This window comes from Pelophylax lessonae (genome assembly GCF_965119305.1).
Source record: "Pelophylax lessonae genome assembly, chromosome: 1".
Taxonomy (NCBI): domain Eukaryota; kingdom Metazoa; phylum Chordata; class Amphibia; order Anura; family Ranidae; genus Pelophylax; species Pelophylax lessonae.
In genome coordinates, this window is record NC_138768.1 from 300,369,599 (window position 1) to 300,386,775 (window position 17,177).

Consider the following 17,177-nt stretch of genomic DNA (forward strand, 5'->3'; position numbering starts at 1 on the left):
ACACATACCAAATGGTGTCAGATTACCACTGTAAAGGGGTACATCACCTAAAAGCTTTAGGAAACAATGGTAAAAGATAAATTACATAAAAGTCTTGTGTACTATAATGGTAGTAAATCCCACTATTCTGCATAATGCAATGTCATCGTTGGACACAGATTAAAAAACGACCCCATGCACAAACTAACTGGATTACCAACCTTGTTATCCTCTTCATCGTAAAAAGTAGAACGAGCCTCGCTAAACAAGGGACTATTTAAAGGAGGGTCTGCAAAGCAGGAGATTACCTCATCAAAGTTCCTAAAGAAGAGAAATGTGTTACAAATGTTTATTCCAGTGGTTCCTGTTTGTTTGTCAATGTCAGTGTGAACTGGGATTAAACATATGGTATGTTCTAAATAGTGTAGGGAAGTTAAAACATCTGCTAGGTTGGTATTATCGTCTGTGTCCCCACATAGTAGATTCACCTTCTCCATTTGTCCTGGTTGCCACTGTCACTAAAAGAGTACATGGATGATGGCACATCCAAAATATTTCAGCTGTTACTGAACTAGGAATAGGGGATTAGGTGGATGATGGCGCATCGAAAATATTACAGCTGTTACTGAACTAGGAATAGGGGATTAAGTGGATGATGGCACATCCAAAATATTACAGCTGTTACTGAACTAGGAATAGGGGATTAAGTGGATGATGGCACATCCAAAATATTACAGCTGTTACTGAACTAGGAATAGGGGATTAAGTGGATGATGGCACATCCAAAATATTACAGTTGTTACTGAACTAGGAATAGGGGATTAAGTGGATGATGGCACATCCAAAATATTACAGTTGTTACTGAACTAGGAATAGGGGATTAAGTGGATGATGGCGCATCCAAAATATTACAGCTGTTACTGAACTAGGAATAGGGGATTAAGTGGATGATGGCGCATCCAAAATATTTCAGCTGTTACTGAACTAGGAATAGAGGATTAAGTGGATGATGGCGCATCCAAAATATTTCAGCTGTTACTGAACTAGGAATAGGGGATTAAGTGGATGATGGCACATCCAAAATATTACAGCTGTTACTGAACTAGGAATAGGGGATTAAGTGGATGATGGCACATCCAAAATATTACAGTTGTTACTGAACTAGGAATAGGGGATTAAGTGGATGATGGCACATCCAAAATATTACAGTTGTTACTGAACTAGGAATAGGGGATTAAGTGGATGATGGCGCATCCAAAATATTACAGCTGTTACTGAACTAGGAATAGGGGATTAAGTGGATGATGGCGCATCCAAAATATTTCAGCTGTTACTGAACTAGGAATAGAGGATTAAGTGGATGATGGCGCATCCAAAATATTTCAGCTGTTACTGAACTAGGAATAGGGGATTAAGTGGATGATGGCACATCCAAAATATTTCAGCTGTTACTGAACTAGGAATAGGGGATTAGGTGGATGATGGCGCATCCAAAATATTACAGCTGTTACTGAACTAGGAATAGGGGATTAAGTGGATGATGGCGCATCCAAAATATTACAGCTGTTACTGAACTAGGAATAGGGGATTAATTGGATGATGGCGCATCCAAAATATTACAGCTGTTACTGAACTAGGAATAGGGGATTAAGTGGATGATGGCGCATCCAAAATATTACAGCTGTTACTGAACTAGGAATAGGGGATTAAGTGGATGATGGCGCATCCAAAATATTACAGCTGTTACTGAACTAGGAATAGGGGATTAAGTGGATGATGGCGCATCCAAAATATTACAGCTGTTACTGAACAAGGAATAGGGGATTAAGTGGATGATGGCGCATCCAAAATATTACAGCTGTTACTGAACTAGGAATAGGGGATTAAGTGGATGATGGCGCATCCAAAATATTACAGTTGATACTGAACTAGGAATAGAGGATTAAGTGGATGATGGCACATCCAAAATATTACAGCTGTTACTGAACTAGGAATAGGGGATTAAGTGGATGGTGGCGCATCCAAAATATTACAGTTGATACTGAACTAGGAATAGAGGATTAAGTGGATGATGGCACATCCAAAATATTACAGCTGTTACTGAACTAGGAATAGGGGATTAAGTGGATGATGGTGCATCCAAAATATTACAGTTGTTACTGAACTAGGAATAGGGGATTAAGTGGATGATGACGCATCCAAAATATTACAGTTGTTACTGAACTAGGAATAGGGGATTAAGTGGATGATGGTGCATCCAAAATATTACAGCTGTTACTGAACTAGGAATAGGGGATTAAGTGGATGATGGCGCATCCAAAATATTACAGTTGTTACTGAACTAGGAATAGGGGATTAAGTGGATGATGGCGCATCCAAAATATTACAGTTGTTACTGAACTAGGAATAGAGGATTAAGTGGATGATGGCACATCCAAAATATTACAGTTGATACTGAACTAGGAATAGAGGATTAAGTGGATGATGGCACATCCAAAATATTACAGTTGATACTGAACTAGGAATAGGGGATTAAGTGGATGATGGCGCATCCAAAATATTACAGTTGTTACTGAACTAGGAATAGAGGATTAAGTGGATGATGGCACATTCAAAATATTAAAGTTGTTACTGAACTAGGAATAGGGGATTAAGTGGATGATGGCACATCCAAAATGTTACAGCTTTTACTGAACTAGGAATAGGGGATTAAGTGGATGATGGCACATTCAAAATATTACAGCTGTTACTGAACTAGGAATAGGGGATTAAGTGGATGATGGCACATTCAAAATATTACAGTTGTTACTGAACTAGGAATAGAGGATTAAGTGGATCATGGCACATCCAAAATATTACAGTTGTTACTGAACTAGGAATAGAGGATTAAGTAGATGATGGCACATTCCAAATATTACAGTTACTGAACTAGGAATAGGGGATTAAGTGGATCATGGCACATCCAAAATATTACAGTTGTTACTGAACTAGGAATAGGGGATTAAGTGGATGATGGCACATCCAAAATATTACAGTTGTTACTGAACTAGGAATAGAGAGTAAATCTCTCAATAAGGCAAGCTGCTTTCACAACAACTGTTGAGAGGATATTTTCTTTCACTTTGGAATGCTTTCCTCTCACTTCCCGTTGCATTTCTAGGAGAGGAAGTAAAGAGAAATCTCCCCATTGGCAAAACATAACGTGACATGGGTGTCTATCTGAAACTAAAAAGAAAGGTTTTGACTAGACATACACTTTATATTAAATCAAGCAAACAGCTCATCTTTCCAGATAATGCTTTTCTTTGTGTGCACCTCCATTCTCAACAAACTCTTGTTAAAATGTTGTCTGTTAGATGTCTTGTTAGCTGTATTCCCTGTTGAGAAGACTGCTCACCCCAGTCAGGTTTCTGCATGCTGGGTGACCTCTCCCACTGGTGTCTCCCTGTAGTTTTATGCTTAACTCAATAAAAAAGTAGGAGGATCTCAGTATAAAAAGTGCCAGATCACTTCTCTCTGGTTCTTCCAGCCCCCCCTCTCAGTGTATCGCCCTCTCTCATGGTTAAGTATATCAGCACTGCCCTGCTGATGGCTTTACCACACACACAGCTTTGTCCCTTGATGTCCTTTGCTCAGTGTACCTAAGCTCTTAGCTGTCAAGTTGCTGAGGGCGCTATCAGCACAGTTAGAGACATCAATGGACACAGCTGTGTTCATGGTGCTAGACCCATGCATGCTTTATTATTATGAATATGCAAGCTTTCACACGTTGGCTTTCTGCAGATCCCTCCTCTTGTCAGCCCAGGATAACACTTTCTAAATGAACATCTTGATGATGTTCTCACTATACGCTATATTACTTATATCGCCACTCAAGGTACTCTGGTAGATCTCACAGAAGTATAAGGGTGCAGGCTGTATAATGTCTAATCCAGAAAGCAAGGAAGTATGAGGGGATGAGAGATGCTGCATACTACTAGCTCAAGAGGTGAAAAGAAACGTGGATGGACTCAGCCATGAGCTTCTCCTGAGCCCCGTTCCTGATGCATTTCAACCCGCCCATCGGTGCGTAAACATAAAGAATAATGATTAAAGCCCTCATGGGTAGGGTGAAATGCATCAGAGAAAGATAGGGAGGTTTTAGGGGAAACAATGTAAAGCCTGGAGGTCAGCTTAAATGCCGATCATATTAATACAATAATGGCTAATTTTATTTTTTATAGGATTGACTTTCCAGGCGGAAGATATAAAAAAGTAATCTAATTTTTAAACAGGCACAAATTTTTTTCTCACAGAAGAAAACATCTCTCACATATCACAGAATCACCTTGTAAAATCCTCAAACTTATCAAAAGCCACCATCACTCCCATCCGTTGGCACAAAGGAGAGAAGCCACTGTCCATGAAGAGTTCACTGCTCTGGCGATTTAACTCGAGATGTGTGGCACTGATTGGCAGAGACATCCTGTATGTGAACAAATAATAGTAACATCTATAGGCGAGCTGTTCTGCTATTGGCTCTCTAGGGTAATTCCATGAAACAACAAAGCATTGGAGCTAGAAATACAGTACAGAAGACATGGCAGGTTCGCAGTGGAACTAAAGCTCTAAAGCCTAACACGCAGAAGAAAAACTATTTTTAGGTAGAGAAATATTATTCCGATGTTATACTGTATCCACAGTACAATTAGTAAATAGATTTGTATTTTAACATATGCAATGTATACAAGCTGATTTTGGTATTAGGTTTGCAATACAAAAATGCTAAAGGAGGCAGGATATACTAGTTAAGTTATACATTTTCAAATAGGCTTATTTTCTGGGGCTACAGGAATATCTGTGCTGAATGTCAAAATAAATTTTAGCAGAAATCTACACACTTGCAATCAGAAGCATCAGGAGCCCTTGCTGGATTAAATGATACTGACCGAATGACTATTTCTGTGTTCCCCAAAGTACTATTTAGATTATGTTTAAAGTACATTCATGAAACACTGTTAAATTCTACCTATAATTTAATGAAAAAATAGATAAAAGTGCTTGCTAAACTCAACATCATGCAGAAAGATGAATATTCATTTGTTGTTAAAGATCACCATTTTTTCCAGAGCAATGTACCTTACACTGAAAAAAGATAATTCTCTCACCTAAGCTTAAAAAAACACAATTCTATATGGAATATATATATATATATATATATATATATATATATATATATATATATATATATATATATATATATATATATATATAAAATTCCATATGTAAATTACAAGTTACTCTCACATTTGTTTCTTTGCATATATACAAAAAAAAACATTAAATCGAATTTTGCTGGAAAGTTGCAGCACTACAATAGGTATATAGTTAGTATTTTTTTACACTAATTCAATTAATTTCACAGATATACTTCAGTACTTTTTATAGCAAGCTGCATTTAAACAACTAGGCGCATTACTATCAGAAAAGTGAATAGTGAACATTTATAAATACCAGGGAAGAAAAAGCATATACAGTATGCTACACATACAAGCCAATGAAATTAAAGCTTTTATATCATACCTTATCCTAGATGGATAACAGCTACTATGCTATAAAAATGATACAATTCTAGCTGTTATCCATCCATATACCTCTATCTTCCTAATAAACCAGCAACAGTGTACCAAAAAGCAGAGTTGGGATTTACAATATTCAGAAGGTTGACTGCAGACATCCCATCTAATACATGTTGAGCTACCTGTATAAAACAAACATTAAAGAAATGTGCGTGAAGTTTGTGTGTGTGAATAACCTTTTCACAATCCCAATAACAAAGAATCAAGCCCCTGTTTTATTTCTTGACCAGGGCCATAAGACTAATGGCTAGAAAAATTCTAGGATGCTATGGATAGCCACCTCCACTTTTCCTTGCTCCAGCTTTCATACATGGTCAAGCACTGTACTGAATTATCCATACGAAAGCAGCACAAGTTCAACATAGACTTGCTCTACGACACAGATTGGCAATCGCAGGTCAGATATTCTGCCACTAAATTAAAATATTACAGGCATTTTAGAAAAAAATGGTTAAGGCACCATTGTCAACGTGGTTTGGTCCCTAACCAGGAGACTTTGAGAATTCCAAATGAACTTTCTTTCTGGCAGAGAAGGAATTAATTTTATTAGCAAGTAGAGAAAGCAAAGACCGGTTGTTAGAGTCACATTACTTTCACACAAAAGAACTACAGGGACAAGTCAATAAGAAATGCGCTGTTAAAGACCCTTGACAACTGCCTAAGGAGAGCTTCAAAGCAAAAGCTGAAAGCACAAATGATAGCATTATTGGAAGAGATTGTATTTGGGATTTAAATATTTTTCATGCTGTAGAGAGAATTCTGCACTCATACCTGCTCAGTGTTGGGCTGGACTCTCTGAAATCAAATGGGCAAATAACAGGACAATAAGTGTCACAAGGAAGTCCAATCAGAATGCTACATTTCATAATCATCTAAATATGTACTACACCTATAGTTTTAAGTGGTTCCAAAGGCTGAAGGTGTTTTACCTTTATGCATTCTATGTATGAAGGTAAAAAAACGTTCAGCATGCAGCTCCCCCCACAGCCCCCCTAATACTTACCCAAGCCCAAACGCGATCCAGCAATGTGCATAAGAATGGATGCACTCCAGGGTCTCTGTCTTCTGACTGGCTGAGAGACAACAGTGGGAGCCATTGGCTCCCGCTACTGTCAAATACAGCTCACAGCCAGTGAGGAGGGAGCAGGGTCGAAACCCAATCTGTGTCTCTTATGGACACACGGGGTGTGGCTCGGGAGCGAGAACCCACTGGTGCCCCCATAACAAGAGGAGGACCAGGGCTGCTCTGTGCAAAACCAGTGCACAAAGCAAGTAAGTATGCCATGTTTGTTATTAAAAAATAAAATAAAAAATACCACTAGTGTATATATTTGCAATTCTACAAATTGATATATTTCCAAATTAGGACATTTACCTGCAAGCTAAGGTGCTGCTTAATGATAAAAGTGTTCTATCATACCCTGAATCAAGTTGTTGGATAATCCTAATGATTCTAATGCTTTTTCTTTTTTTTATCTTTTTAATCTGAACATGTATTCAGAGCAAATGAATACAACAGATGATCATCCCTGGGAGCTCATAAGGACAAAATGCAGCAATAAGCCAGCACGGTGCAAAAAGGAGATCTCACCCAATATATACAGTACATGTACATGCATGAAGAAACAATCTTTGGAAACACTGTAACTATGTAACTATGTAACCAATATCTTTTTTTTTTTTTTTAGAACAGGCATCACTAAATGGCGGATTGGGTCCGGATCCGGACCCAGTTAATGTCTCATCCGGACCCCTGCGGTCCCACCCTTTAGAGTCGTTCTGCCCACAGCCATCACCACTGCCATTCTCACAGAGCCAACAGCTGGAGGCAGGACAGGTATAGACAGAGGGCGGGGGCTATCCAAGTTAACATGCAGGTGATTGGTTGCGAGGATACAGGGCGATCATCGCACAAACATGCGATTCGGACCTCTGCTGGAAGAATATTTTATTGACTGGACCTTTGTATATTTTAATTCAATACCCCTGTTTTAGAACATTGTACACATCAGGATTTAAAAACGTTGTGGCTATTAAGTCAATAACAATCGACAAAAATGTTTTAGACTCTGTGGAGGAGATTTACCAAAACTGAAGCACTCCGTATGTGGTGCAGCTGTGCATGGTAGCCATCAGCTTCTAACTTCAGTTTATGCAATTAAGCTTTGACAATAAAATCTGTAAGCTGACTGGTTTCTCTGCGGAGCTGCACCTGATTTGCACACTCCAGTTTTAGTAAACCTCCCTCTATATTTTCAGATTTAAAAAAAAAAATCTCTGCATGTGAATTATACCAATATTATTACAGATTCCGAATTGCTGTGGAAATAAAGTCTAAATAGAGAGGGCTTGATTCGGGTCTACATGTATGGCATAAATGTATGGTATGATGTAACATTAAGGGCATACAACCCTGTGGCTAAGAAAGTGTATGCAGGTTTGCAAAATACCTTGTGAAGTCCATGGGTTTAAAAAGCAAAAAAATCAGCTAGAAGGAAGTTAATGGACTCCGCTAGACTGAATAAGACTTTGTCAGTACACATCTATTATAATCCCATCTATGAACAATAGAATATACAAGGCTGAAACTGAATTCCATCTTCTTGAGTTGAAAACGGAATAAAAGCCTAGAGCTTTCTGGTTACTACTTTACCTGTTTGGGTGAGAAGATGGTAGCATGAACTGAAATTCCACCACACAAGTGCCATCCTGGAGCTGATGATGCTGAAGACTGTTCAGTTCATAGGCTATGTAACCCCTTCTCACATACACCTGAAGTCATAAAACACAATTACTTACTGTATGTTCATATGCGCGTGCTCGGCAGCCTATTTATATGAATAGGCTGCTGTGCCTGCGTTTTCTGCAAGTCCTTGTATCTTTTTTAAAATTAGGCTGCATAAAAATTTTGGGAAACCGCACCGCTCAAATTCACCATGCGATTTCAGTGTGCGGGAAACTGCACAACATTTTTCCGTGCATTGGGGGGAGAACCACTATGTTTTGTGTGCAGCTGTGGGAATGCATGCCATTTACACACACTCCCACACATGCACATATGTGAACGTAGCCATCAACATAACATGCAATTATTGCCTGCTGTAGCTGCATTTATCCTCAAAGTTTGCAGAAGAGACTCTAAAAATCAGGTTCCAGTTGGTTTCTCAAAGCCAACAAGCACTTGCTGTTTATTTACATTGGAAAGCTGACAGATTGCCAAGATTCTGCTTCTATAAAAAGTAAGTATTCAATTATACGGCTGTTCCTGGGTGCACATTGATCAGCTTACATCTGCAGTGAGTAGTGGCTAAGTGTTTGCGTTCAGCTGTGGACAGGCTGACAGTGTCTGCATATATTTGCTTAAGAAGCTATTACATGCAGCTACAGACAGATAAGCGGCTGTACACTCTGTACGCGGACTGTTTTTCTACGGTCACTAATCTGTACCTAACCACAGGTAAATTATCCATGTGCAATTATATGCAAACAGCTCCGGAGACTTTCAGCCTGTCATCGATGAACATAAACACCTGGGCTGTGCACAGCTATGGACAACTGTGTGAATTAGCCCTTAAGGAGAAGTGTTGCGATTTTAGTACCTTTGTTGTGAACTCTGAAGTCAAATGTTCCCGCAATGCCTATAGCTACAAAAGTGAACGATGGCTTAGTTTAAAAAGCTTCTAACGCTTGTTTGGAATATGTAAAACGCTGTATCTTGCATAGTCTGGTCATAGGCTCACTTTAAGTAATTAATTGTTTGTCTAATTATTGCAAAGTTAAACCAAGATTTTGCTTATCACATTTAGACATGAAAATCCATTTCAGGGGCCACTATATCAAAGCACATAAATTTCATAAACTGGTTCATGTATTAATGTTTAGATAAGATCTATGCCCAAGTTCCTCTGAATTTCAAGTTTCACAATTGACAGATTGTAGTAGGTTAAAAGAGAAGTTTGGAATAAAAAAAAAATAATATTCACCTTGGAGGATGCAGCACTAAATCCAATGCTGCATCTGTCCCCTCCGGCTCTACAGTGAGAACTGAGCAATCAAACACCGCTGATAGCTTAGCCCCCCCCCCCCCCCGGGCTCTGAGTAGAGAGCCCTGACCGTCCGACAGCAGACCATCGAGAGGTTGAGCCAGGTGCTGGTCCAGACTTCTGGGCAGATACAGAACCATATGCACAGGATCTTTCCCAAGCCTGGACCGACTGAATGACGTCAGCCAACAGCGGCTTTAGCTTTAGGAGTGCAGAACAAACTCCATAGGAGAAGTATGGCCAAAAAAGCTTTACTTTACCATACTTCTCCTTAAAGCTCTACTTACTGGGCTTTGCATAGACATAGAGAATTTTTCTTTTCGGTATGAATAAACAATAGTAACAGAATTCCATAAAAACCCATCACTATTATTTTCTCTTACTGAACATATCTGGAAAATGAATTTGAGAGTCATTTATGCAAAAATACATAAAAGCTGAAACAACTTTACTGTAATAAAAAGATTTCTTACCTCTAGTGCAGCCATTCGAACCACTTGCTTAATGTGGTAGAAAAAATTTGGTAGCACATCAAAGATTGAGGTCTCAGACAAAATGAGTTTCTGGAAAGAAAACATTCAACATAATGTTTTCACTTCATAGTGGAAAAGACACACTAGTGTAATCAGTTGTGATACTTTGCAGCACTAGTATTCATCTAATTACTTCATAAGTAAAATGACTGACCTTTAAGTTTTCTGGGCAGAATTGATGTCCATAAAGGTCTATAGCTGAGAGAAAAATAGACTCCACTTGATTGTGTCTCAACTCATATGACGGCAAATGAGATGCAATCAGGACCTACAATTTTAAACAGTGGGGAGATACATAAACACTACAGATATAGATCTTAATAAATACAGAACGGTGTTGGTTAGTCTGGATTAAAGAGGTTGTACACTCATTCAAAAAAATGTTTTTTTTCTTACAACCTGCAAGAGAAAGACATAATGAGCTAGTATGCATCGCATACTAGCTCATTATGAAATACCTTAGAACGAGCCCCCGCCGTGCCGCTCACTTACCTGTATGACGAGCGACATGTTCAGTCGCCCGTCTTCCGGGATCGCGGCATCCGGCCATCTGATTGGCCGGAGCCGCGGTGACGTCACTCCCGCGCACGCGCGCGGGAGCCGACGGTCACGGCACGGGGCTCTGAAGGAACGGCACGATCAGCCGTTCCTTCAGAGCGCATGCGCCAGTGACGTCACTGGCTGCATGCAAGGTAAATATCTCCTAAACGGTGCATGTTTAGGAGATATTTACAGTACCTATAGGTAAGCCTTATCATAGGCTTACCTATAGGTACAACTTCCTGAGGAGGGTTTACTTCCTCTTTAAAACATAGAAAGAAAACAAACTTGCAAACATTTTGAAAGGCCAAGTGCTCTCAGGTACACAGTTGCAAACCACCTAAAAAGGCCAATATTGTATTCTGATAACTGTACGTATGTGCTTAATGCATGTGATTAAAGAATTTAATATGACATCCTCTTTTATTTTATATGCCTTTATTCACAATATTCAGCACTTCTGTACTTTTTTGTGATAGTAGTCCTTTAAGGTCAATCGGTATGTGGTCTGGCCTGCTGGCTCTTACCTGTCGAGCAATGAGTGCAACCTTTGAGTTTTCAATCTTGCTCAGTTGTGTCAGCTCATTAAGGATAGTCATAAGATCATCTGTCACTGTTGGGTCTCGTCCACAAAGCTGATCCTAAATTCACAGCAACAAGAGAAGGAACAGTAATAGGTTTAATATTCAGGTTTATCTTGAGCCATACATTAAAAGTGGGTGATGCTGGCTTATTGTTACAAAATATTTTTGACATACATTACTTTACAGTCTGTTTCTATAGGATAGATACATATTTGCAGTTATAAATATATCAGTTAAAATATAAAATCTTGACTAAAGCAGAGCTGGGGGTTCCCTACCAGGTCTTTACTGTTGTACGAAATTGCCATACCCAGTAAAATATATATTCATAGGTAAAAAAATGTATTAATATATTTTTATGGTATTATGATGATATACGATCAACTACAGTGGATATAAAAAGCCTACACCCCCATTGATAAAATGTAAGTTTTCTGTGATGTAAAAGAATAAGACAAAGTTAAATTATTTCAGAACTTCTTGTGACCTATAAACTGTACAACTCACTTGAAAAACAAACTGAAATTTTTTTTTTTTTTAACTGAAATCTTTTAAAGGGGGGGGGGGAGTAAAAATAAAAAACTAAAAGAGTCAGTAGTACACACCTGCCATTATTTAAAGTGCCTCTGATTAACCCCAAATAAAGTTCAGATGTTCTAGTAGGTCTTTCCTGAACTTTTCTTAGTTGCATCCTACAGCAAATACCATGGTCCTCAGATAGCTTCCAAAGCATCAGAGGGATCTCATTGTTAAAAGGTATTAGTCAGGAGAAGGGTTCAAAAGAATTTCCAAGGCATTAGATATACCATAAAACACAGTGTAGACAGTCATCATCAAGTGGAGAAAATATGGCACTACAGTGACATTACCAAGAACTGGATGTCCCTCCAAAATTGATGAAAAGACAAGAAGAAAACTGGTCAGGGAAGCTGCCAAGATGTCTACAGCAACATTAAAAAAGCTGCAGGAATATCTGGCAAGTCCTGGCTGTGTGGTACATGTGACAACAATCTCCTGTATTCTTCGTATGTCTGGGCTAAGGGGTAGAGTGGCAAGTCTGAAGCCTTGCCTTACGAAGAAAAACATCCAAGCTTGGAAGTCTCCCAAAAGCATGTGGGAAATGTGTTATGGTCTGATGAAACCAAAATTGAACTTTTTGGCCATAATTGCAAAAGATATGTTTGGTGCAAAAACACTGCACATCACCAAAAGAACACCATACCCACAGTAAAGCATGGTGGGGGCAACATCATGCTTTGGGGCTGTTTTTCTTCAGCTGGAACAGGGGCCTTAGTCAAGGTAGAGGGAATTCTGAACAGATCCAAATACCAGTCATTTTTGCCACAAAACCCTCAGGCTTCGCCTGGAAAGCTGAGCATGAAGAGGAACTTCATCTTTCAGCATGACAACAGCCCAAAGCATACATCCAAATCAACAAAGGAATGGCTTCACCAGAAGATGATTAAAGTTTTCGAATGGCCCAGCCAGGGACCAGAGCCGAATCCGATTGAAAATCTGTGGGTTGATTGGAAGAGGGCTGTGTACAGGAGATGCCCTCACAATCTAAAAGATTTGGAGTGTTTTTGCAAAGTGGGCAAATATTGCCAAGCCAAGATGTGCAATGCTGATAGACTCATACCCAAAAAGTGCTGTAATAAAATCAAAAGGTGCTTTAACAAAGTATTAGCCTAAGGGTGTGCACACTTAATGCAACCATATTATTTTAGTTTTTATTTTCCTTCACCTAAAAGATTTGAGCTTGTTGTTCAACTTATAGGTCACATTAAAGGTGGAAAAAGTTCTGAAATACATTATCTTTGTCTCATTTTTTTACTTTACAGAAACCTGACATTTTACCAGGGGTGTGTAGACTTTATATATCCACTGTAGTTTGTGTTTACAAGGTTTGTTTCCTTTCTCTCAGAGGGCAAAAGCTTCTGTGTGATGCCTTTAATAGGATGCTAAAGCCAAATTATATGCATGGTAATGAAATGTACCCTTTGTCTTTAGAAGGGCGTTTAATATAGGTATTGCCCATTTTCTAACCTCCGCTGCACCATAGCTCATGTGGCTTTGGGATACAAAGTTGGCTGACTGTTTATGTCAGGGAATAGGCTAACAAACTTGTAAATATTGAAAGCCTGGTTCAGACGTCATGACTCCTTTAACATTGGTTGAGCTTCATGGCCAAGTAGACTTGAGTTCCATCCAGTCTTGTTCTTGAGAAAGATTTGATTGTACCGCTTGGACCAATCAGAGTTTGCTCAATGAAGGTGAACGGTGGGAACTGGTATAAGAATAGCCAAAGATTTGATGTTGGGGAAAGACTTGATTGGGAGACCCTAACAGGAGCTCAGGGTAGCTTCATGTGGGAACTTGACTGGAAGCTGGAAGGAGGAGCTCTACTGGAGAGACTTGATAGGGAGAGACTTGGAGAGCTTGACGGATGAGTTGCGGGAGAGAAACTTGAGGGAAAGCTGGACTAGAGACTTGGGAGGCTGATTATGGACAGTGGTAATATTGGAGGTGCCTGCTAGCCAGATATCTTTCTAGTTTACGATTGCTGGAGTATATTGTCTTTGGTTTTAGAAGTATTTCTCTTCTTTGGTGCAGAGGTTGTATTATTTGCTAGCATCACATGCTGCTGTTAATGTGCATCTGCAATGTTTATACCTCCAAGTATTGTAATCTATGTAATGTTTTCTTATCAGAGACTAGGCTGTTCATGTTAATGCTGGATACAATACAACCTTTTTCGCCTACAGTTTATGTTGTGCGTTTCATTGCTGACCTACAGCTAAAAAGAATGGTGAGTGGGCATGAATTCATAATAGTGATATTAATTATGTCTGTATTATTATTTGTGTAATCACCCCCCCCCCCCCCATTTTCTTACACTGTTGTCCAGGATAATGTTCTACAGGAATATATTCATAAATCACTCAGGACAGTAACGCTCAGGTGGAAAATCCCTTTCTTAACCTGCCAAGCCAATGCCATGGTTAGGGCAAAGGAGACCATGGAAGGGGGGGTGGGGTGCGGGGGACTCTGCTTCTACTCCACTCATGACCGAGACACCCTTAATTGAAGCTTTATATTTGTCTCATTTTATAACACCAGTTCTGAAGATTTTTTATTGAATATCCAATCTCATTATTAAATTTAATTATTCCAGGAGAAAAATAATACTTACAATTAACATAGTAACAAGAATGTTCTTTTTAGCCACCTGGGCATGTGAGAAGATGCATTCAAGTACAGGAGTCATGTCTGGCTTGTACTTCTCTCGCAGGTTTATGACACACTTGTCATAGTGCGCTACAGGAATAATATACCATCATAATATTAGTTTATTGTAACATTTTCCAAAGGAAAGAGTAAAACAAAACATCAGGCCCCGTTCACACTGGGGGCGACGCTACTTCCCGGGGCGCACACCGCAACCTCGGAGCGGCCGGCACGGACTTCATAACATTGAAGTCTATGCAGGTCGCTCCGGGTCGCCCCAAAGAAGCTCCGGACCCTTTTTCTAAGTCACAGCGACTTGTGTCGCTCCTATTAGAACGGGTCCACAGCTTCTCTATGCGAGGCGACCTACGGCGACCTGTCAGGCGACCAGGTCGCCTGACAGGTCGCCCCAGTGTGAACGGGGGCTAAATGGTGTAAAACAGTCGTGCTTTTGTGCTGTCAAGAAGGCTAATAAATGCAATAATAGTAATGCTAATAATGCTACTACATGAATTTGGTTGTTCCCATTTACAAAATGATGTTTGGATTTTCTGGATTAGTATTTTGTTTTTATAATCTGCAATACTATGCTTTACTAAAGAGAAAAACCACAGAATGAGTCACTACACTACTAATGTTATCCAAGTAGCAGTAGCATCACCACTATGCCACTAAATCTGAAAATCTACTCAGTTTATCCTTTTATGTACAACTGTGTATGCAGCCAATTCCAGCCGGCTTCCCATGATTCTGTAACTGTGCAGCCTTCCCTTTATGTTGCATTATGCAAGGATGAGAATGCAATGGGCTCAGAGAGGGGGGAAGTGCTGATCAATTAAATACTGTGGCATAAAATTCACCAGGCTCAGGACATTCATTTTTTAAAAACTACTGAAAAATTGTTGGAATTTATTAAAAAAGACAGCCAGGTCAAACCATGAATGGAAAGATGAAAATGATAACAGGTAGACATTTTCATAACTTTGGTGTATGACTGAACTGTAAAAATGTACAAAATAAAAGTTACTAAAACATATCAACTCTTTATACGCATACCACCCAAGGCACAGCCACCTAGTTACACTACTTAATCTCATTCCTTATAGTAAATGTCCAAGGAGGGATTCAGTTCACACCATCAAACTGAGCAATTGCTTTTTGTTGGGTTTTATTTTCCGTAATTTCTATGTACCTGAGTAAAGCTCCTCATTGTTTTACACATGTTACACAAACTCTATGTTAAATGGATACTATTCTTTTAAAAACCATATACAATAGCACTTTCAGACACAGATAACCTTTCTAAACTTGTTAACAGTCTGTATCTCTAATATGTCTCTAGTCCTAATAGCTCTCTAATGCAGGAGTCCTTCTCAGATCCTAAAGAGTACTAGACAGGTCACGGGCCATTTATGGATTTTCTTCAGCCAACAGTAAAGCCAACAAACATTCTGTACTCTTTGGAGGCTGTAGAGAACGAAGTGATATGGCTCAGAATTTGAAAGATGGGGATAGCTACTTATGAACATTACTCCCTGAAATTCTTTTAATTGCAAAAAATGGGAAAACCCCTTCAAACACAAAGCACAAACAAGTACTGCATATTCCAAGCAGTAGGTTTTCTACTTACAGTGTTGAAACTGAGTTTCAACTTGCAAGTACCTTCTCAGCAAATCAAGTACAACAGATTTCATGTAGCCACGGATTCCACTGCGGTATCTGTAAAAGAAAATGTTTTTGTAAAAAATTGGAACACTGGTCTTCCTTGACAGGCTGGGAAAAGAATGGAAATTCTGTATCATAAACCGGGGCCCAAAAATATCTAATACAACCTTGTGTCCAGTTTCTCCACCAGCTAGTGCCATTTTTTTTACATAGTTTACCTAGGTATTTTTTGGGGGGTTTATTGTTTTTTGACAAGAAAGTAATTGAAACGTCTCAATAATAACTATCTATTGGTCTCAAACACCATAAACTGTCATATAAATTACAGTCCTGCAAGAGAGCAAGGAATTAGCGCAGTGGTGTTACGAACAGTGGAGCCCAGCAGCTTAGTAGCCCACTTCTTTACATCTTTGTTTTAGAGCTCTTATATCTCTTTTAAGTCTATGTGCAGGACTGAGGACATGCTAGCCATACAGTACGCCTGTTCTTAGTAATTTCCAACAGATGACACCTATACTTTGATTTGTTAAAGATGTAGTTTGTATTAAATCATAAAGCATCCTTCTACCCCTCCTGGCCACCTCCCACCAGAGTTGCAGCTTAGCCACAAGAGAATTATGGAAGTCAATTTTCTTCCCCAAAAAATGGTAATCAATAGCTTCCATTAAGGAACTATGGTTGGTTTTAGTTTGTACCTAGTGTATATATTTTTTTAATAGATTTTGTAAAAGCATGAAACTTGGCTTTCTAATTACCTTTGTACAAGTTGAACAATACTCTGTGTGTTCATGAAAAACACTTCTCGATCTGCTTTCCTCTGTAAGGTTGCTGCATAACTGTCCAGGATGTTGGCAATCTGAAAAAAAAAAGATATGTGTTATTAAGTTTAAATTACTGGGATTTTAGGTCAATATTAGAATCTGTTTGGGCGCTGACCATTTATTTACCCAAATGGCTTCATAAGGGTATATGTTAATAGCCATTTGA

The 17,177-nt window shown here is 39.1% G+C and overlaps 1 protein-coding gene across 4 annotated transcripts in view; it reads right to left on the bottom strand.

Annotated features, from left to right (window-relative positions):
- Nucleotides 1–17,177, bottom strand: part of ACACB (acetyl-CoA carboxylase beta) — a 224,839-nt gene that overhangs the window by 57,605 nt on the left and 150,057 nt on the right. For 3 of the 4 annotated variants that reach the window (XM_082243009.1, XM_082243006.1, XM_082243008.1), the window contains 10 exons: nucleotides 16,946–17,046; nucleotides 16,156–16,244; nucleotides 14,491–14,615; nucleotides 11,241–11,354; nucleotides 10,328–10,441; nucleotides 10,114–10,203; nucleotides 8,251–8,369; nucleotides 6,369–6,392; nucleotides 4,307–4,444; nucleotides 201–300 (listed from right to left, as the gene is read on the bottom strand). In XM_082243009.1, coding sequence (XP_082099135.1) covers nucleotides 201–300; nucleotides 4,307–4,444; nucleotides 6,369–6,392; nucleotides 8,251–8,369; nucleotides 10,114–10,203; nucleotides 10,328–10,441; nucleotides 11,241–11,354; nucleotides 14,491–14,615; nucleotides 16,156–16,244; nucleotides 16,946–17,046 — 1,014 coding nt within the window. The remainder of the gene's footprint in view (nucleotides 1–200; nucleotides 301–4,306; nucleotides 4,445–6,368; nucleotides 6,393–8,250; nucleotides 8,370–10,113; nucleotides 10,204–10,327; nucleotides 10,442–11,240; nucleotides 11,355–14,490; nucleotides 14,616–16,155; nucleotides 16,245–16,945; nucleotides 17,047–17,177) is intronic. The other variant, XM_082243007.1, reaches the window with a different exon arrangement.